At 31.8% G+C, this 19,245-nt stretch overlaps 1 protein-coding gene and 1 long non-coding RNA gene across 2 annotated transcripts; both read right to left on the bottom strand.

Moving 5' to 3' along the window:
* Positions 1-526: 526 nt before the first annotated feature.
* Positions 527-7,814, bottom strand: LOC141721490 (uncharacterized). Its single transcript, XR_012574751.1, has 5 exons — positions 7,618-7,814; positions 7,406-7,475; positions 2,367-2,481; positions 2,196-2,236; positions 527-778 (listed from the first exon to the last, which is right to left on the bottom strand). It is a non-coding gene; the product is annotated as an uncharacterized LOC141721490 (long non-coding RNA).
* A 2,997-nt stretch (positions 7,815-10,811) lies between these two features.
* LOC141721487 (putative disease resistance protein At5g43730) lies at positions 10,812-13,697 on the bottom strand. The gene has a single exon (XM_074524432.1). It carries the CDS (start codon positions 13,566-13,568, stop codon positions 11,508-11,510), a length of 2,061 nt encoding a protein of 686 aa, XP_074380533.1. The 5' UTR covers positions 13,569-13,697; the 3' UTR covers positions 10,812-11,507.
* Positions 13,698-19,245: the final 5,548 nt, after the last annotated feature.

Here is a 19,245-nt window from a genome sequence, read left to right on the forward strand (position 1 = left end):
TATTTGTATTAAGTAATATTTTAAGAACATAGGTAAGGATTATAGAAAATACCATTGAAATAAAATAATTTTCGAATATCTAATTTTTTGGGAACAATATTTTAATATATTTTAGGAAATCAAAATAAGTAACCCATCGGAATTGCTCTAAGAGCATTCACATCGCATTCCTCATCTATCCCCAATCACCATAATTTTGGTAAATTTATGAAATTTAGCCCAAATATCTATTTATATTCGGTTACCCATTTTAGGGGAAATTTTAGGAACAAACATTAAAATCCCCATATTTGCGGACTTTTTTCATTCCCCATTTTATATTTTATACAAGTTTAAATTTAGATCTGAAGTAAAAAATAATAAAATAATAGTTAGTGATTAAAGTTGTGAAAAGAGATGGGAGGAAGAATTAATAAAAAAAATATAGAGATAAAAGATGAAGATTGGGATGTAGGAAATTTTTTAAGGTAAATAAAATATGAGAAAATTTTTAGAAACTTACTATTTATAATATGTTTTTGGGGATGGGGATGGTAATACCATTGTAAATGCTCTAACAAGTTTAAGTAGAAATATCTATTTGATCCAACATTTAACAGAACTTTATCTTTCTTTAATGTTTCCATGACGGAACATTAACTTTCCACACTGTATAAATTCATTCAGAGTACATCACGTACAAGTAGAAGAAAACTTTTCTTCAATAATGAGCTTTTAGAAAGAAAATCATAAGTTAGCAACCAACAAGTTCCTAGATGTTTCAATTCACCATCATAACCTGCATAAAATACATGAAAAAGAGTTTCTCATGAACAACAAAGTGGTTAGCAATTGATTAAAAACAAGGAATAGATAATACGGATCTGTTCCCATGGAAAATATTTTCTGAATTTCATCAGATGAATGTGTTCCCATGCATTGCAGCCTAAAAATCTAAATGAGTCAAATCATTGTTTGCAAGGGACTATTAATCTGGATCAATTGAAATTTAGTTCTTCATGGACAATTCTTCAGTTATTCCACAAAAGTTAAGAAACATTTTACATACATTGGATAACTGTGCATCAGTTGATTATACACGTTTTATAGGAGTACTTGATCCGGATTCCATACTAGAACCAGATATGTATATGATACGACTCCAAATTGAGCTAGACGACACTATTATATCTCAAAATTAACAAGAGTTAATATCACACATTTATAGTGACATGGAGAAAAGCAAACCATGGATAATTGTTAAAGTTATAAAGGAAGGGAGAGTAAGAAGTAATAAAATAATATATAGATAAAGAAATGGGGATTGGGATGTAGCAAATTTTTGGATGATAGATAAATTATAAGAATAAATTTACAAATTTACTATTTTTAGTAAGATTATGAGGATGAGGATGAGGGAACGGTCTAATAGCATTAAAAATTTACTATAAATAGTATTTCCCTAAAAAAAATTCTCAAATTTTATTTACCTTTCAAAAATTTCTTACATCCCAATCCTCATCTCTATATCTATACTTATTTTATTATTTTTTTCTCTCACCTTTTTTTACAACTCTAAATAAATTTTAATATATCTCCCTCCTTCCTTACATAGTAAAAGTGTTTAAAATATAGGTCGGGAAATAAAAAGTAAGTCCCCATATTTGGGGACTCAATTAGTTGTCTCTAAAATTTATTTTGAAATAGAGAAACAGATGTAAACTTATATTTAAATTTCAAGATTGGGGATTAGGGATGTATGTAGAGTAGAATGGAATGAGAAGCATTCCATATCTATCCCCAATCCCCATTATTTTGGGAAATTTATAAAATTTAGCTCAAATATCATTCTACATCTGGTTCCCCATTTTAGGGAAAATTTTAGGGACAAGTATTTGAGTCCCCATATTTTGGGTACTCGTTTTCCATTTCCTATTTATATTTTATACAATTTTACCTGTAAGAAATAATAAAATAAAAGTTAGTGGTTAAAGTTGTGAAAAGAAGTGGAAGAAAGAATTAATAAAAAAGAATATAGAGATAAAGATGGGGATTGAGATGTAGGAAAATTTTTTAAGGTAAATAAAATATGAGAAAATTTTTAGGAACTTCTTATTTACTATATGTTTTTGGGACGGGGATGGGGATGACAATGTGAATGCTCTGACAAATTTAGAGCAGAAATCTATTTGATCCAACATTTAATAAAAATTTACCTTTCTTTAACGTTTCCATGATGGAACATTAACTTTCCACACTGCATAAATTCATTCAGAGAACATCAGGTACAAGTAGAAGAAAACTTTTCTTCAATAATGTGCTTTTAGAAAGAAAATCATAAGATAGCAACCAACAAGTTCCTGGATGTTTCAATTCCCCATCCTAACCTGCATAAACAACAAAAATCCGAAATCAGGCAGGCTTCAAAGAGAAGCTTGAACTAGGTGGACCTCCATCATAACTTCCGGATCCTCACCCAAATCCACCACCTCTGCCAGCACCCTGCAAGTTCAGAATCTATAGTGTAAAAAAAAGAAGTAAACATGGAAAATGCAGCAAAAGTAATCATGAATCACTCGTAATAATTACTAGGAAAATTCGGGAATAACACAGGCCAAGCCCTGTAAAGAACTCATGCACAAAAAAGTGGTTAGCAATTGATTAAAAACAAGAAGTTGCAAGGAATAGATAATACGGATCTGTTCCCATGGAAAAGAGTTTCTGAATTTTATCAGATGAATGTGTTCCCATACATTACAGCTTAAAAATCTTAACGGGTCAAATCATTGTTTGCAAGGGACTTTTAATCTGAATCAATTGAAATTTACTTCTTCTAGGACGATTCTTCAGTTATTCCACAAAAGTCAAGAAACATTTTACATACATTGGATAACTGTGCATCAGTTGATTATACACGTTTCATAGGAGTACTTGATCCGGACTCCAGACTAGAACGAGCTGGTAATTGTTTTTTAAGTTGCAGGGCTCTATTGATCCACCATAAAATGGTTCGCCTAACCAGATATGTATAATATACAACTCCAAATTGAGCTAGACGACACTATTATATGTCAAAATTAACAAGAGTTAATATCACACATTTATAATGACATGGAGAAAAGCAAACCATGGATAAAAGACCAGTTTGCCATTGCTGCAACCTACTGTGGGAAAAATATTGCGGAGAACAGTGTAGTCGGAAAAGTTGAAAAGTATCTCGTAAATACACAATTAAAATTTCCAAGTTAATAGATTTAATATTAAATTTCCTTTAAAAATTAGTGAAGTCCAAATAATCTTTTGTCTAAACAAAAAGATAGAATCAGGCAATCAGCTTTCCGAATAAGCTGTAAAAACTCATTTAAGTTTCATGCATAAAATGGAAATTTGTTTCCACGAAAGCGGGTTTCAAAGAGAAAAACTTGTAGTGTGATAAAAACTTAACACCCCTCTTAGCTGAATACTTCGTCTACAAAAGCCTGTCAAATGGGCACTGATGAGGATAAATGCATATAAGTTTTACAACCAACAAGCATCACTTATAACAAATTAAAGATTTTATGATAATAAAAAAACTCGGCATTTTATTTAAAGAGGAAAACAGAATAAACTAAGAATACTACATATAATGCTTTCAAATTCCAGTTTTGCCAAACAACTTCTTAACATGAATCAAAGGAAGAAACGAAAATTTACTGTCTCACACGAAGAGAAGAATCCATATATCAAAAAAGATGTCCAGATTAAAACAATAGAGCCCATACGATAACCATTCATACATAAAGGTCATCTATACTATGCTATTAGCAGTGTTCTAAAAGTTAGAGAAAATCGGGATTAATCGCCAATTAATCGCTGTTCGATGGCAAAACGAACTAATTAAGCAAAAATCGGGTAAAAATCGTTTTTTTGCGAAAAATGGTCAAGAATCAAAAAATCGGATTAATCAGTCAGAAATCGGCCTAATTGGTAAAAAATAAAAAAAAAATTAGAAAAATAAAAAAGTATAAATTTGTATAAAATTAAGAAAAATATTATTTTTGTATACATAATTATTATTTTAAATTGTTGAATAATGAACTTTCTTAATTTTTCATCTCAAATTAACCTCAATTTATAAGCTGGATCTTAAAAATTATATTTACTTTAATAATATTACATATTTTAAATTTATTTATGTAAATATAAATAATAATTATATAAGTATAATCAAAAATAAAAAAATAATTACAGATATTGATATTTAAATATAAAAATAATATTAAATTAATTCCAATTAATGACACGATCATTCCGATTAATCCGAAACGGTGACTCCACCGACTAAGTCCCGCTTTTTTTGTACAATAAAAAACAACTGAGCTCTTAAGGAAAATAAATGAGAACCTATAGATCTAATATAAACTAATACTCTTTGTTTAATACTTTCATAGGTTCAAGATTTAAACCTCGTCTATAAAATTTTATAGTTAAACATTTATATTAATTTATTTTCTAAATTATTTTTGAGGTTCGAGTTCGATGAATAACATTATATACTTCACATCATCTATTTTCAAGATAATATACAAGCAAATGACCTTCGCCCAAAATACCATCAAAAATGTATTATTATATTTCATTATCTTCTCTACTTTTTTTCATACTAAAAAAATTATATATCTATACGTTGCACGAATTAGAAGTTAATATCCGGTTGTGAAGAGTTAGCAGCATATGTAGCCGATGGGCTTGTTACGAATAACCTAATTAAACATTAAATAAACACCTTTGTAAGTAGACCCCATTTACCCCACAAAATGAATACATCATCCTCGGTACATTATAAGATCATTTTCAAAGGAACTCGAAAAAAGCACTTCTAGTTTACTTAGCCAAACTCTAAAAATCATACCATTTTGATGTTATAACAAAAATTACACCAACTTTGGTGTTTCCACCAAAATTTATAGAGTTTTTCAAAGTTCCAACACTATCCTTCTATCCTTCCACAAAAACAAATCATTTCTTTTGTACCCAAATAACTTAACATTCTTTTGTTCTCATTATCTTTTTAATTATTTTGTTTATGGTTTATTAATTTTAAAAAATCAAAATTTGATCGAAATTGGTATTCAATATAATTTAAATATGTATAATACATGGTCTTGAAATTTAAATTCACAGAATAATTAAAAATGAGATAAATTATAATAAAATTGAATTTTTTGTGTTAAGCACATTAGTTTCATTGTACATGCATGCAAGATGCAACCTCATAAGCTCAAACCTCAAGTAAATACCGACTCATATTGTCGAGCACTCCTCTAGATCACCAGCATTTTATCAAAATATAGTCCATGTTCAAATTTGTAAAGAATTACCTTCACTATTTTTATTTTATTTTCCTCTCTACATTTAATTTTTATCATTTTATTTTTGGCTTTCTAAATATTATAATTTGATAATTTATTTGCTTATATATAATTTAATTAGTATATATATTAGCATGAATTTTGAAAAAGAATGAAGAATATGCTTTCAAAAAAAATTGATTCCTTTTTAATGTTAAGTTTGATGTACATGGGTTGGAGATCTAAATTTTGGTGTGATTTTTACACCAATTTAGTGTAAAAATTATACCAAATTGGTACAATGAGTTGGAGATACTCTAATAAAACCATTTACTACTCCCTAAGTAAAGGTTCATTTCATTGACTCTTCATTGGACTACATTGCCCTTGCAAGCATAATTGTATGATTGAAGTACATTTTCTTTTTATTAATTATTGTAGAACCAACCAAAGATTTTCAATACATAGTTTGTGAAAGGAGAATTTTGAGGCATCTAGAATTGTTACCCTAAAAAATGAACACACTTACTACACATTTCTCACACTTACAAAATTTACCTTCATCGGTGCAAATGAAAGTGCAATATCTAAGATAATTTTAAACTTAACAATCATTAATGAATTCAAATACTTGGAAATTTTAAAATTTACACAAGATGCTACTAATCACTTTCTACGAAAAGGAGAGTACGAAGTCACTTCCAACTAATTTAGTGTGGGTGTGGGTATGGGATCTAATGGATCCTTCACGTGAAAACCGGACACTTTGATTTCAAGAGATCTGGGTCAAAATAATTTACAAGGCCTCACAATATCTTAATTATGGATAAGAATATTTGAATACAAGAATGTTTATAGATCACCGTTATCCTTTTAATTTATGCTATAAATATACCACTAACGATTATGTATGTTTTCTTTATTTGTTAGACGACATTAATTTAGAAATGTGAAGTGTTAGATGACATATCCATGAATCCTAATTTTTAAAAAAGTAAGAGTTTGATAATTGAATCCGCACTCATGTTGACACCCATACGGCCATACCGGATCCGAGTAACTTAGCATTTATGAATTACTCTAATATGGCCTCCTTTGTTTCAAGAATTTTGTAGTTACTTAAGATAATTCAGCTTCCAAGGAATCAATTTACAATTCATATTTCCAAGGCTAAAGTATTATTAGTTTATCACTGTGTAAACAGTTGCTACCTAGTATTTTTTGGTAATTTGATTCATTTAACAATTAGACAACTTTTCAATTTGGAATAACAATGGGTAAGCTTGGAACTAGAAGTTCAATTTGTTAAATATTAAACTTAGTAAAATGAACACGGTAACCTAGTCAGGTTCCAAGAAACTTGCAATTACATAGTTGAGCTACATTGAGACAAACAAGCTAACAAATTAATAATCCGAAATAGGTCCCCGTTGTCTTCATTTATTCTACCCCGGGTAAGAGATACTTCCTAATATACATTTTTTTTATTAAACTTGCTATAATAAGCTTCAGCTCGGTGGTAGTGACACTTGGCAAGATTGTAAACTAATTGTCTTAGCAAGATTATGAATCGAATTGTCTCTTGACTTGGGCAAATTGGATTTTGATGATTAGGTGTGAAGCGCATGATGATATCCATAATCACCCACATGTGGCGTTTAAGTGTGGTGCAATATTAGATTCATAACAACTTGTTCTCAACTAGTTACATTGTACTTTTCCTTTCTAAATTTCAATTAACTTGACCTTTTGCATTTCTAACAATTCCAATGTCATGTAAATTCAGGCAAGAATGCATCTAGACAAAGGTGGGATATAGTGAACAATGAAATCCATTTCCACGACCATAAATACAATTAATTATCTTTAAAGTAATAGGGTCGGGACTAAGAAAAAAAATATTATTTTAGCGGGTTTATTACTTTATCGGTAGTAAAGATACACCGAGTCTATTGTGTTGGGACGGGAGAAAAATATTATTTTAACTAGATTATTATTTTATCGATTATTATTTCATCGAGATTTAACTGTAATGGGATCACTACCATAAGGTATAAATTTACAAACATAGTCAAAGGGGAAATAGAAAATACCCTAAAAATGCAGGCTGGTAGTCTGCAGGAGCACCACCTGGGTCTAGCCAAATCAAACCTTGGAGGGCCACTGCAAACCAAACAATACCCATCAAAACAAAATCCAAGCCCAAGCCTAACTGAAATATCAACTAAACTCCGAAACACGTAACAGACACTGGGTGATCACCAGGAGACGCACCCATCGGAATAAAAAAAAAGAGAAGTATTACCATAGTTGCTATCAGATGGATCGAATTATAGGAGAGCTCTCATGTAATTTATGCAGCTTCTGTAACTCAACAAGTATAAACCCCACAAATATGGGATTACTTATCATAAAGTTGTGCCTCGTCTATTCATAAGGTTTTAGGGTTTGATGGGCTATATGTATAATGCAGATAGGGAAAAATATCAATCTGATCCCTGGTTTCATTGAAATAAATTAAGTTGATCATTATTTTCTAGTTTGACTCAATTTAATTATTAATTATAAAATTTAGATTAAAAATATCAATTGGCAATAATAAATTAATGAAAAATCAAAATACCCATCTATGAGAGATTTGCCTAAAATACCTATTGACAACATGTTTTGTCCAAAATAACCATTAAATACGCATGTGGGGATGCGGATTCAGATTTTAAAAATTTAACAAAAGATACGCATGTACAGGGCGTATTCACACTTTGTTTTTTTTATTCTTTGGAAAATCAAAAGTGAATACGCATTTTCAACATGCGTATTATTTGTTAAATTTCAGAAAGTTGAATACACATCCATTTAATAGATTCATGCACATTTGGACATTTAGGTCGGTTAAAAGTGAAAAGTGGATTTTGGGTATTCATTCATGAGAAATAGTTACCCAAAATTGGTTCCCAAAATTATTTCAAAATGTAAATCGACATATTTTCGTTGTTTATCTCACAATTAGGGCTGTCAAAAAAATTCGAAAAATCCGATATTCGTCCGAAAAATCCGCATTCGTATCCGAAATAAAGCGGATATTATCCGTATCCGACACAAAACGGATATTATCCGTATTCGAATCCGCCGATTGCGGATACGAATACGGATATAGGCATATTCGTATCCGATAATATCCGAATCCGAATAAATATATTTTATATTTAAATATTTAATAATTTAAAAATATATTATATTAAATTTATAGTGTGTTTATGTGTATATACACACACACATATATATATATATATTAAATATTATGTTTATACAATTTTATAGACATATAGAAAAAAATTATTTGAGTTCAACAATTTAAAGATAACGATTATATTTAAAAGAAAAATAAAATTAATTTTAAAAAATTAAAATATAATTAAATCACTTTATCACTTTTTTTAATTTTTAAAAATGAATTTTTATTTTTAACTATATTTTTTTCAATTTTTTTAATTTTTAATATAAAATAAAAAAATCTGATTGAAAATCGGATTCGGATCCGGATATTATCCGTATCCGGATAGTATCCGTCGGATCCGGATTCGGATTCGGATATTATTCTTTAAATATTTCCGGATTCGGATACGGATACGAATTTTCGGATTCGGATCCGGATCCGGATATAGGCGGATCCGTATCCGAATTATCCGTTTGACAGCCCTACTCACAATCATTAAAATCGAGACATTCACATCAAACTCAACAATTAAGATAGCTTAAAATGACATATGACTAATACCACATCATTTTGAAATTATTTGTTGGAACCAATTTCTAGCACTATTCATTAAAATATTCAATTTAGTAAAAACTAGTGTTAGGGATCCAAAATTGGTTTCAAAAAAATAATTTTAAAATGACGTGGCATGTCACATTTAAGTTTACATTAATCAGAATTCTTTTATTATTTTACTAGATCAAATTCAAAAATAAAAATAAACAAAAATATACATATATACATTTATACTATTTTTAGAAAATAAATTGTGAAATGTGGTATATAGTAAATGTAAACCTAAATGTGTCTCTTTTCTAAAATAAGAGTCTCCCCGGTCTTATTTCATAAACTCAAACCTCACTTCTTCTTTTTTTACAACAGAACTAGCCATTTCCTATATAATCATTTTTTAATTAATTTTAACCGACTCATATTGTTGATTCTAATTTCATTTTTTATTTAATATTTTTACTTGTTTTTATATAATTTATTCTTTTCTTAATAAGCAAAATATTTAGTTTTGACATGATTCTTTAACTATTTCTTACCACTATTCAAAATACAGGTGGTTTTATGTTTGTTAACGTTGATTAAAGACTATGACTTGAAATTATGGTGATGAATTTTTTTGTTTATTATATGCTTAATTATATCGAAAGAGAAATAACAATTTTTTTTAATATTGACTCAATTATATGTGAGTTTCCTAATTTGAAGGAACGTAGAATTTTAATATAAAATTTTTACTAGTATTTTTATATTTATTTAATCCAACATTTTACTGTTTTGATAAAATAATTTTTGGCCCATCGTACATTTGGTTGCTTGGTCCCTGACCACTTAAATCCTCAACAATGTTCTCCAACAATTCGCAATCTTTTGCTATAAATATCTAGAGTTAAAATTTTCTGAACATAGAGAGTGCGAAAAGAGTTGACAGTCCATAGTTAGGAACTTTTATGTAATCTAAAGCCGGCATTTGGAACTCGAAGTGTACCATATATCCTATTCAATGCAAGTGCTTTCATCATCAGCACTGTGTAGAACAGCTCCCGTAACAAAACCTAGCTTTCTCTTCGCAGGAAGTTGAATCTCAAACGAGCGTTTCCAGGACCGATGATCAACAGAGCCTTGTAATTTTGGTATACTAATAGAGAGCGGATCCGATGGATGTAAAAACAATGGATTCTGTAGATCGGCAAATGTAAACATCCTCCAGAAGTCACCACGAACAAAGACTCAAGTTTTATCAATCTTCAGAGAGAATGATCAATGAAAGAGACGATTAAACCATCGAGAAAATGGAAGAGACGATCAAACAATCAAGAAAAAATGAACATCAAAACGACGAGTGTAAACATACACCTTTAATACCATCTTGACTGATAGCATATAAAGATTCAAATGTGAAAGCATTAAAATGATTCATTCATCTGAAAATCTTTATGTAACTAACTCCTACACGTACAAAATCCTAACAGAATCTTGTTACGATGAATGCACCATTGTGTCCTTATTATAGCTTGTGAATAGACAGGTGTGTCCCTCAGTCTACATTATAACTACATGGTACGTCATCATCTGGTTGGATTTCTCTAAATTGTTTCTGTCTTAAACAGTTGTTCAAGTCTTCAATTCCTTTTTCTTCATACTAGTATATAACCGTGCGAAGCACGGCCCAGATCAAAATATTAATATTTTCATCATCCCTTACATCCTCAAAGATGCCTTCCAACAATATGCAATCAGATACATGTAATATTTTGAGTTGTTTGAGATTTCTGAAAACAGAGCGCTTGAGAAGATAACCAGAAAAGCCACACTGACAATCTCATCCTGTGATATACTTGCTAGATACCCCATTTTTTTACAATCTGCAATGTACAAAGCCTTCAAGTCTTCAAATGCTCTACTCTACTGCCAAATTTCATTATCTTTTCCATAGTTAAACCAACAAAGAAGATAACTTGAGATAGATTCGCAGTAACCTACACTGAGCTCTTGCAACTTTGCAACTGTACCAAACTTTTGGCAGTGTTGTTGCAAAAGAGGTATTTCAATTTAGAACAACAGATAATATCCAAAATGGTAAGTTTTTAGAAACATGTTGCCGGTTGAACACTATAGTGAATCTCATCATGTAATTTACTTGCTAGATACCCCATGCTGTCGCATTCTTCAATGTAGTGTGCTTTCAAGTCTTCAAATGCTCTTCTATGGCCATTGCAAATGCTACTCACTTCAATATCGCTTTCCTGCAATCACACTTCTTCAACCCTTGCCATCAAACCTTCCCAGGATTTCCAATGATTGCCATACAGATGAATCGACCTCGTTGATGGAACTCTCCATCCACGGTGCTTTGTACCCACAAACATATTGTACCTATCCATCTTAGAAAAAATATCTGTACTTTGAAATGTAGCATCCTCGTCAAATTAAAAATGTAAACTTTTCAGACGAGTCAGTTTACAGATCTCCTTTACTGTGGGCTCCAAATGATACTCTTCATTATCATAGATGAATCCACTTGGTATATGTAATTCTTCGAGACTGGATAGACTAGATATGACATTTGGCACCATCACCAATTCAGTTTTTGCTGCCTGGATCTCTAGCTTTCGAAGATGTTTCAGGTTTGCTACATCTAGCGGCCTTGGGAGATCACAATAATAAATCCAAAGACTTTCTAGATTTTTGGGAAAAAGACTAACATCTGTCTTACTTATGTCACACTTTAAAAAGTTAAGCATCCCGAGATTACTCAAGGGTTGAAGAGAGAACTGCTGCAAAGAAATGTTTACATTTTCTAGCATCAGAGAACTAAGATTCACAAACATTCTGAAAAAGCCACCTGTGAATTGTTGTGGATGGTCGTTGCTTTGTAGCCACAAGGTATGCAGCTCTGGGCATACCAGATTCTCATTGAAATGAACATCAGGAGTCTCCGCATCTAAACGTAAGAAATTTCTAGTACAATAATTGGCATCAGAAGGCAAGTACCCTGAGTTACATGTTACCTGTAAAAATGCATATTTTGAATCTGAGAAAGCTATGGATCTTGCTACATCTCTGATGACATCATGAACCTTAGTTTCATTATCTTTTCCAGAGTTGATCAACAAAGAAGATATCTTGAGATAGTGAACCATAGCAAGTATTCTTGATTCTCCATCAGGTATAAGTTGCCAGCCTGTTGCTAATAGGATCAGCATCTTCATATCAATGTTAGCATCTTCAGGAAAGAAAGAGCACAGAAAAAGACAGGATTTTGCATCATCGTCTTTTAAATTATCAATACTTAATTTGATACACGTATATACTTGTGGATCTAATCCAATAATTTTTTCAAATTTGCCCTTTTGACGTTCATAATGTGCATCCTTCCACGAATTGTGAGGCTCGCCTTTCACAGCTTTACCAACCGCATGAATCAGTAATGGTAAATGACCACACTCATCACACACTTTTTGTACCAAGGATTCATCGTGAAGAGAGTTAATTATATCAGGACCAAGAGTGTTCTTGAACATATACGAAGCCTCACCAGGACTCAAGGTTTTGATCTCGACAAGATGCTCACACTTGTTACGCTTTAATACAACTTTTTCTCGAGATATAAATAGGATTTTAGAACCTGTAGAACTAGTGTCGACGCCAAATGAAGTCCCAATAATATCACCCAACTGAATCTCAGTCCAAACATCGTCTAGTATAAGGAGAATCTTACCCCCATTCCTTAAACTATTTTCCAGCTGAGAAGCTCTATGTTCCACATCTTGCGATTCCAGATGGCAATTTAGACGCCCAGCAATCTGGTTTTGTAACTTTATTTTGTCCATGTTTTTATTTCCCACATTTACTCGCACCACCTTGTCAAAAATCTTCTTCTTCATGGCATCTTCGCAAAAAAATTCCATCATACGAGTTTTTCCCACTCCAGCCATTCCATAGATGCCATGGACCAGAGGACTATCTTCGTTCACTAGCGTGTCATGGAGCTTTCGATAAGTATCCTTTCTAGAATGAAACTCTTGGAATGTGGTATCAGATCTTGGTATATTTTTTACATGTGGAAGGTATGCAATTCCTTCAGTTAGATAAACCCTTCCAGTGCCACTGAGTTTAGTTACAGTACAGGCCTTCTTTTCCGCATTCCCACCAATTCGAAAACGTGACACTGGATTAGGAATTGGCAGACGAAAGATGCAGCTGCAGGAAGGTGTAAGCTCCTCAACATTCTTCTGGATCTCTTCCACATCGTTTTGCCATGTCAATATATAGTCATTGACTATTTTACCGATATTGTTTTCTTTCTGAGCTTTTCTGGACATCTTGTCTTTCTCAATGTTAAGTTTCACAATTTCGGAATCGAGCTTATTAACAAAAGACTTATAGCAAAACATGTACTTCAAACCATGAAACATTGCATCAACCGTAGCTTCTGACACCCTGTCCACAAATTTTCCCACGCATAGAGTGTCAGCTAGACCAACCATGAGTGTTGGTTATTTTTTATAAAAATAAAAGAAATTAAGTTTTTGTTTAAACTGAGGAAAGAAAATGAAGATGCAGATCTAACCACCAAGACTGCAATGGATGAATAAAAAGAGACTGTGAAATTTACAAGGTCAAGTTGGTCTTATGTGATCAACTATCGAGTGACCAGTGGGATACTACTGGGATTGACATATGGGAATCTTTTTATTTTACTGACAAGGAGATAAGATCGGGTCAGGTGTGCATCTCTTTCAAGATTAAATGTTGACCAACAATCAAGTCGTGGACTAAAGATGAGTGTTAGTTTTATGTGTTTATGATGATAAGATCTTTCAACAACAGAATGCAGAAATACAGAATGGAAGCAACCGAGATTCAAGCATTGCAGTTTGCTCTGATACCAATTGAAATTCGATGGCTCGATAGATAATATAATATTCTAACTGTCAAGGCAAATGGGACAGTTTCTTATGCAAATGGGACAGTCCCTTTACAAATGAGACAATAAATGGGATAGTCTCAATTAACTACAGAAAATAAATAACAGAATGAAAATGTAGAATGCTGAAAACTTAATAAGTAAAAACACCAGGAGTTTTCACTTGATTCGGCCCCTACACCTAGTCTAGTCTATGGCCTACATCCAAGTCTCTATGCCAATTAGCATAGAGAGTGTATTATATCCACTTAAAACAAAGTACTTACAAACTTTCCTTGATTACAAACTTGGCCCACTTGAAAGAAACCTTACCCTAGCACACAGCTACCTAGCACAAAGCTACTTGGCCTTCCTTTTGTAATCAAACTCCCACAACCCGGGACAAGTGATATAATACACCTTTCAGATACAAGAATATAATGTGAAAGTTTACAACTCAAACTAGGCTTCTTGTTTGCTGGATTTGTCTCTCGGGTAAAAGAACAAGAAGGTGTTTTTCAGATGATAAGAATTGACGTGAAAAACATTAGTCAAAATCTGAAAGAAATGAGTTGTATATATAGACAAAGATCTAACAAATTTATTTTCAAACAAAGGATAAGATAGATAAGATTTGAAGACAAGTTTGTTTGAAAATATTTGAATGAAACTTGAGAAACTAATTTGTTAGTTGTTTGAAAAAGATAAACCAAGTAAAAGATAAGTCTTGAAAGATTCAAACTTGGTTTATAAGATAGGGTTTGTCAAAATCCTGCAATGTTTGTTGCATCCATAAAATTTGAGCACAGCAACTTCCAGCTGCAATGTACTCTCCTTCAGATGTAGAAAGAGCTACTGAAGTTTACTTTTTGCTATGCCATGCAACTAAACAATCTCCTAAAAATTCACAAACACCACTTGTGCTTTTTCTATCAAACTGTGACCCTGCATAGTCAGCATCTGAAAAACCGATTAAGTCAACGGAAGAGGAGCTTGAATAAAACAATCCCAAGTCACTCGTACCTTTCAAATATTTAAAAATACGTTTAACGGCATTCAAATGAGATTCTTTAGGTTGAGATTGAAAACGAGCACACAAGCATACACTATACATAATGTCAGGTCGTGAGGCAGTTAAATATAACAATGAACCAATCATACCTCGAAATTTATTGACATCTATAGGTGTACCTTGTTCATCTTTTGTAAGCTTAACTGAAGTACTCATCGGAGTTGATTTAGGTGTGACATGATCCAATGCAAATCTTTTGAGTAAATCCTTTATGTACTTGCCTTGGTGAATAAATATTCCTGTATTAGACTGATTAATTGTGAATTCTGTCATAATACTTAGGTATATGTTGTATATCTTTTGGGTTTATAATTAATAGGGAATTAAGTTCCATGTTAATTCATAATCATTACCTGCATTCCAGTTTGTGAATTTGTGCTTAATAGCATTTTTATTTTATTTTATTTATCCGCGTGTTTATGTGTGTTTAAAGCATTAGATTTTGTAAATCTTTGATTAGACTTCTCATATTCTTGGTACTCGTGCATGTATTACTCTTTCAGTACACTTCTGTCTTGCATCTGTTCGTTTTCTCTTTTATCTCTAACTCTTCAGTTCTCACTTTTATTTAAACTCATCCTCTTAACCTTTTCGTTTTCTTATTCACCTACTCTCTCTTAAACACAATCAAACCTTTTTCATCTCTCTTCTACTTTCTCAATCTTTATCCATGGCACGCAAATCGACTCCATTTACCCGTTCTCGATCCGCCGCTCAATGAATCTCAACCGATGCAGCTTCGGGCTCCAAGCGTCAACGGGTCGGTAAATTCGAACCGGAAGTGTCCAGCGGAACGACCGATAGTTCTTTTGAGCGACATGCAAAGGAGACTACTTCGACGATAGTGATGTCAAAGTTGATTTTGAAGGAACATCTTTGTGATCTGGATCTTCTCAAGAAAGTTGGTATCGTGGAGTTGTTTGAGTCAGTTGGCTGTTCGTCGTTGATGTCGCCCCCAGAGGTTATTTATCATGAGTTAGTGAAAGAATTTTATGCCAAGCTTCGTATTCTGGATGGTGATATTGTGTTCTCGGAGGTGCAAGGGAATCCGATTTATTTTAAAGTTGATCTACTCGCAAGGCTTACTGGCGTTTCTGACAAGGGAATTTATCCGTCGACTACTCATCAAGCTTTTCAAGATATTCCCGGCCTTCAGTACGAGGAACAGCTCAAAGTTATTCTTGGCGACAATTTCGTTTCAGTATATGTCAAACATATGGTAACTGATTTAACCCCAGTCTCTCTTGTATTGTTTTGATTATTTTATAAAAACGTACTTCCTCGCAAGTCTGGTCGTGATAGAGTCACTTTCCAAGATTATATTCTTATGTCTGTTTTTGTAAAAAAGATCCAGTGTGATATTGCTTCGTTAATTATAACCAATATGTGTCATTGTATCAACCATGGCTCTATGTATTTATCGTACCCTCTGTCTTGAGTGTTTGAATATTTTTGTGCGTTGAACCCTGCTTCTGTGACTGACAAAATTTCGGTTGTGTTTGATTTGTCATTGTTAACCTTAAATGGTTTAATTGTTTCTGAGTCAAATGAGTTAATATTTCATGATTATCATAGGAATGTTGGTGGAATTCCTAAGTCTCCAAACTATGTGTCTAACCCCTTTGATCAGCCCACAAACACTTTGCTTAATTCTTTGTTGATTAAATTAAATGAAAATTCTGCCGCTTTGGCTAATCTTAATCAACAATTTGCGTCTGTTGAGACTTTGGGTTCGCTAACCTCATAGGTTAGTATGATGCATGCTTCGTTTGAATTATTTCGTAAGTTTGTTTGTTCTTCTTTGGATTCGATCAATGCAAAGCTATCTGTTTTACATGCTTCTGATGTTAAGTTGTCTAAGATTTTGGACTTTGAGTTTGGAACCCTTCAAAAGGGTCTGGTTTCCTCGGCTAAGGCCTGGGAAAAAGAGTTTGTAAAGCTGTTCTTTAAGTTGGGCTCCGAAACAAAGTTTGTGTCGCAGCAGCTGTCCGCTATGCAGGACAAGAGCAAAATGTATTGGCACAAGAAGCGTGACTGGATTGGCGATTGCACTTTGGAAGAAATCACAGCTCCTCTGCCACTTCATGCCATCCCTCCACCTTCGGTCTTCGGCATGTCAAGGGAAGAATACAAAGCGAAGATTTTTGATTGGCTAAGGGAACGGGACGGCAAAGCACCAGCTCAAGATGCTTTTGACAATCTCTTTTGAGAGTATGGCTCAGCTCCTGTGTTTCCTTCATCCCAGAACGAGGCTTCTGGTTCACGCAAAGGCAAGGCTCCAGTTAACATTGATGATGATTCAGATTAAGAGACCCTTTTATGATGAAGGGGGAGAAGTTTTAATGTTATGTTTTTCAAACTGTTTCATTTCATTCTGGTTGGAATTTATTCATCGTTTATCGTATTATCTTATAAACTGAAAGTTAGAGTTTTATTTATCGTTTATCGTATTATCATATTAACTTTACTTTTTAATTTAGAAGTAACTTTTCATTATGGATCCAATTTTCTACTCCAGGAATGTTATTTTTATTTGAGAAAATGTTATGAAAAAGCAGTAAAATCTAGTAAACTACATTTTAATTTCTTTTAAAAACTATTTATTTAATATAGCTCATTCTTATTTATTGTAATTAGATATTATTATCAAATTGTATGTATTGCATAATATTATAATACATACATATTTTTAAATTAAATTAGAGTTAATAATTTATACCTAATTTTTCAGGATTATTTTCTTTTTATTAAATTAAATATCTTTTTATTAAGTATCTAAATTTCCTTTTAGAGATTCTTTTTTTGATCGGTGGAAGTCAAGGTATTTTGCAATTGAATTTGATAATTGAAGCAGTATTTTCGGTAAATAAATGAAACAAGAAAAAGAGACTCATAGTTTAAAACGACTCGAAATTTAAAACGAGACTCTTGCTTTAGAGAAGGTCAGGCCGGCGCGACCTAATTTTAAAAAAGCGCGTGTAAAAGCATCTCCAATAATAACTAGTAAAATTATTAGCTAAAATATAATAAATTGATAATTATGTAAAATTCTAGCTAAGTAGAAGGGTGAAGATTTTAATATGATATCAAAATTATCTATTGCATGAGCATGTCGGGGTTTACAGTACGGACACGAATGTTAGCTGTTGTGGGTTACCTACTATAAAAAAAAATATACCCAAGAGATATAGTGGTTCGACAAATTAAGTCCACCAAATGTGATTATGTATATTTTTTATTAAGGGAAAGTACGTTTGGAGTCCTCCAAATTTTGCATAATTTTTAAATATTATCATCTAGATGCTACTTAGACTTCACATAGATAAGGGTTTTGTATCATTAGAGATACTCTAATATATTTAATATTAAGTTTTTTTTATAATCAGATTTAGTAAAAAAAATCGCATCCCTAGGTAGGTATCAAAAAAATGAAAATTATTAATTATACATGTGATTCTGGAAAATTTATTTGAGATTCTTGCTTTTATATTTTAGAGAAATCTGATTCTATTTTCATACAACAAAAATTAAATGTAGCAGACATTAATATTCGGTCCTAGATAATGCATCTAAGAAGTATCAAAAACTTGGCATTTGAATTTTTCATAAAAAATTAGTTAAAAAAGCACAATATATAATTATTGAAATTATAAATAACATATAAATTACGAAATTAAGCATGTTAAAAACAAAATTAATAATTTTATGAATAAGTTGGTAATTAAAATATCTAAAAAAGTGAAAGTTATTAGTTTTAATATTAAATGGAGGAATTTATTTATCGTTTATCGTATTATCTAAAAAAACTAGAAGTTATTATTTACACCTACAAGCTACAAGTTTTAATATTCAGCTTGTTCATTTTTGGAAGACACTGATTCTCTTAGCTGACCTGTATTTTTGGATGTTGCTTGTGTTAACTCGTTCATAATCCATTAAACGCTGAAAATGCGTTTTGATAATATTCCAATTTTCGAGTTGATTATTGAAAAAATGCCCAAAATACATCATTTTCGCACGAACCGCACAAAATATGTATTTAAGGAATATGTGTGTATTCAACCTTCTAAAATTTAACAAAGAATACGCATGTTTATTCACTTTTACTTTTACAGAGAATATGCATCTTCAACAAGCATATTCATAAAAAAACAAAATGTGAATACGAACATACATATCTTTTGTT

The sequence above is a fragment of the Apium graveolens genome, chromosome 4 (genome assembly GCF_009905375.1).
Source record: "Apium graveolens cultivar Ventura chromosome 4, ASM990537v1, whole genome shotgun sequence".
In the NCBI taxonomy this organism is placed as follows: Eukaryota; Viridiplantae; Streptophyta; class Magnoliopsida; order Apiales; family Apiaceae; genus Apium; species Apium graveolens.

Bases quoted from the DNA above. Each gene is read 5' to 3' on its own strand.
- LOC141721487 (XM_074524432.1), bottom strand. From the start codon at position 13,568: ATGGTTGGTCTAGCTGACACTCTATGCGTGGGAAAATTTGTGGACAGG.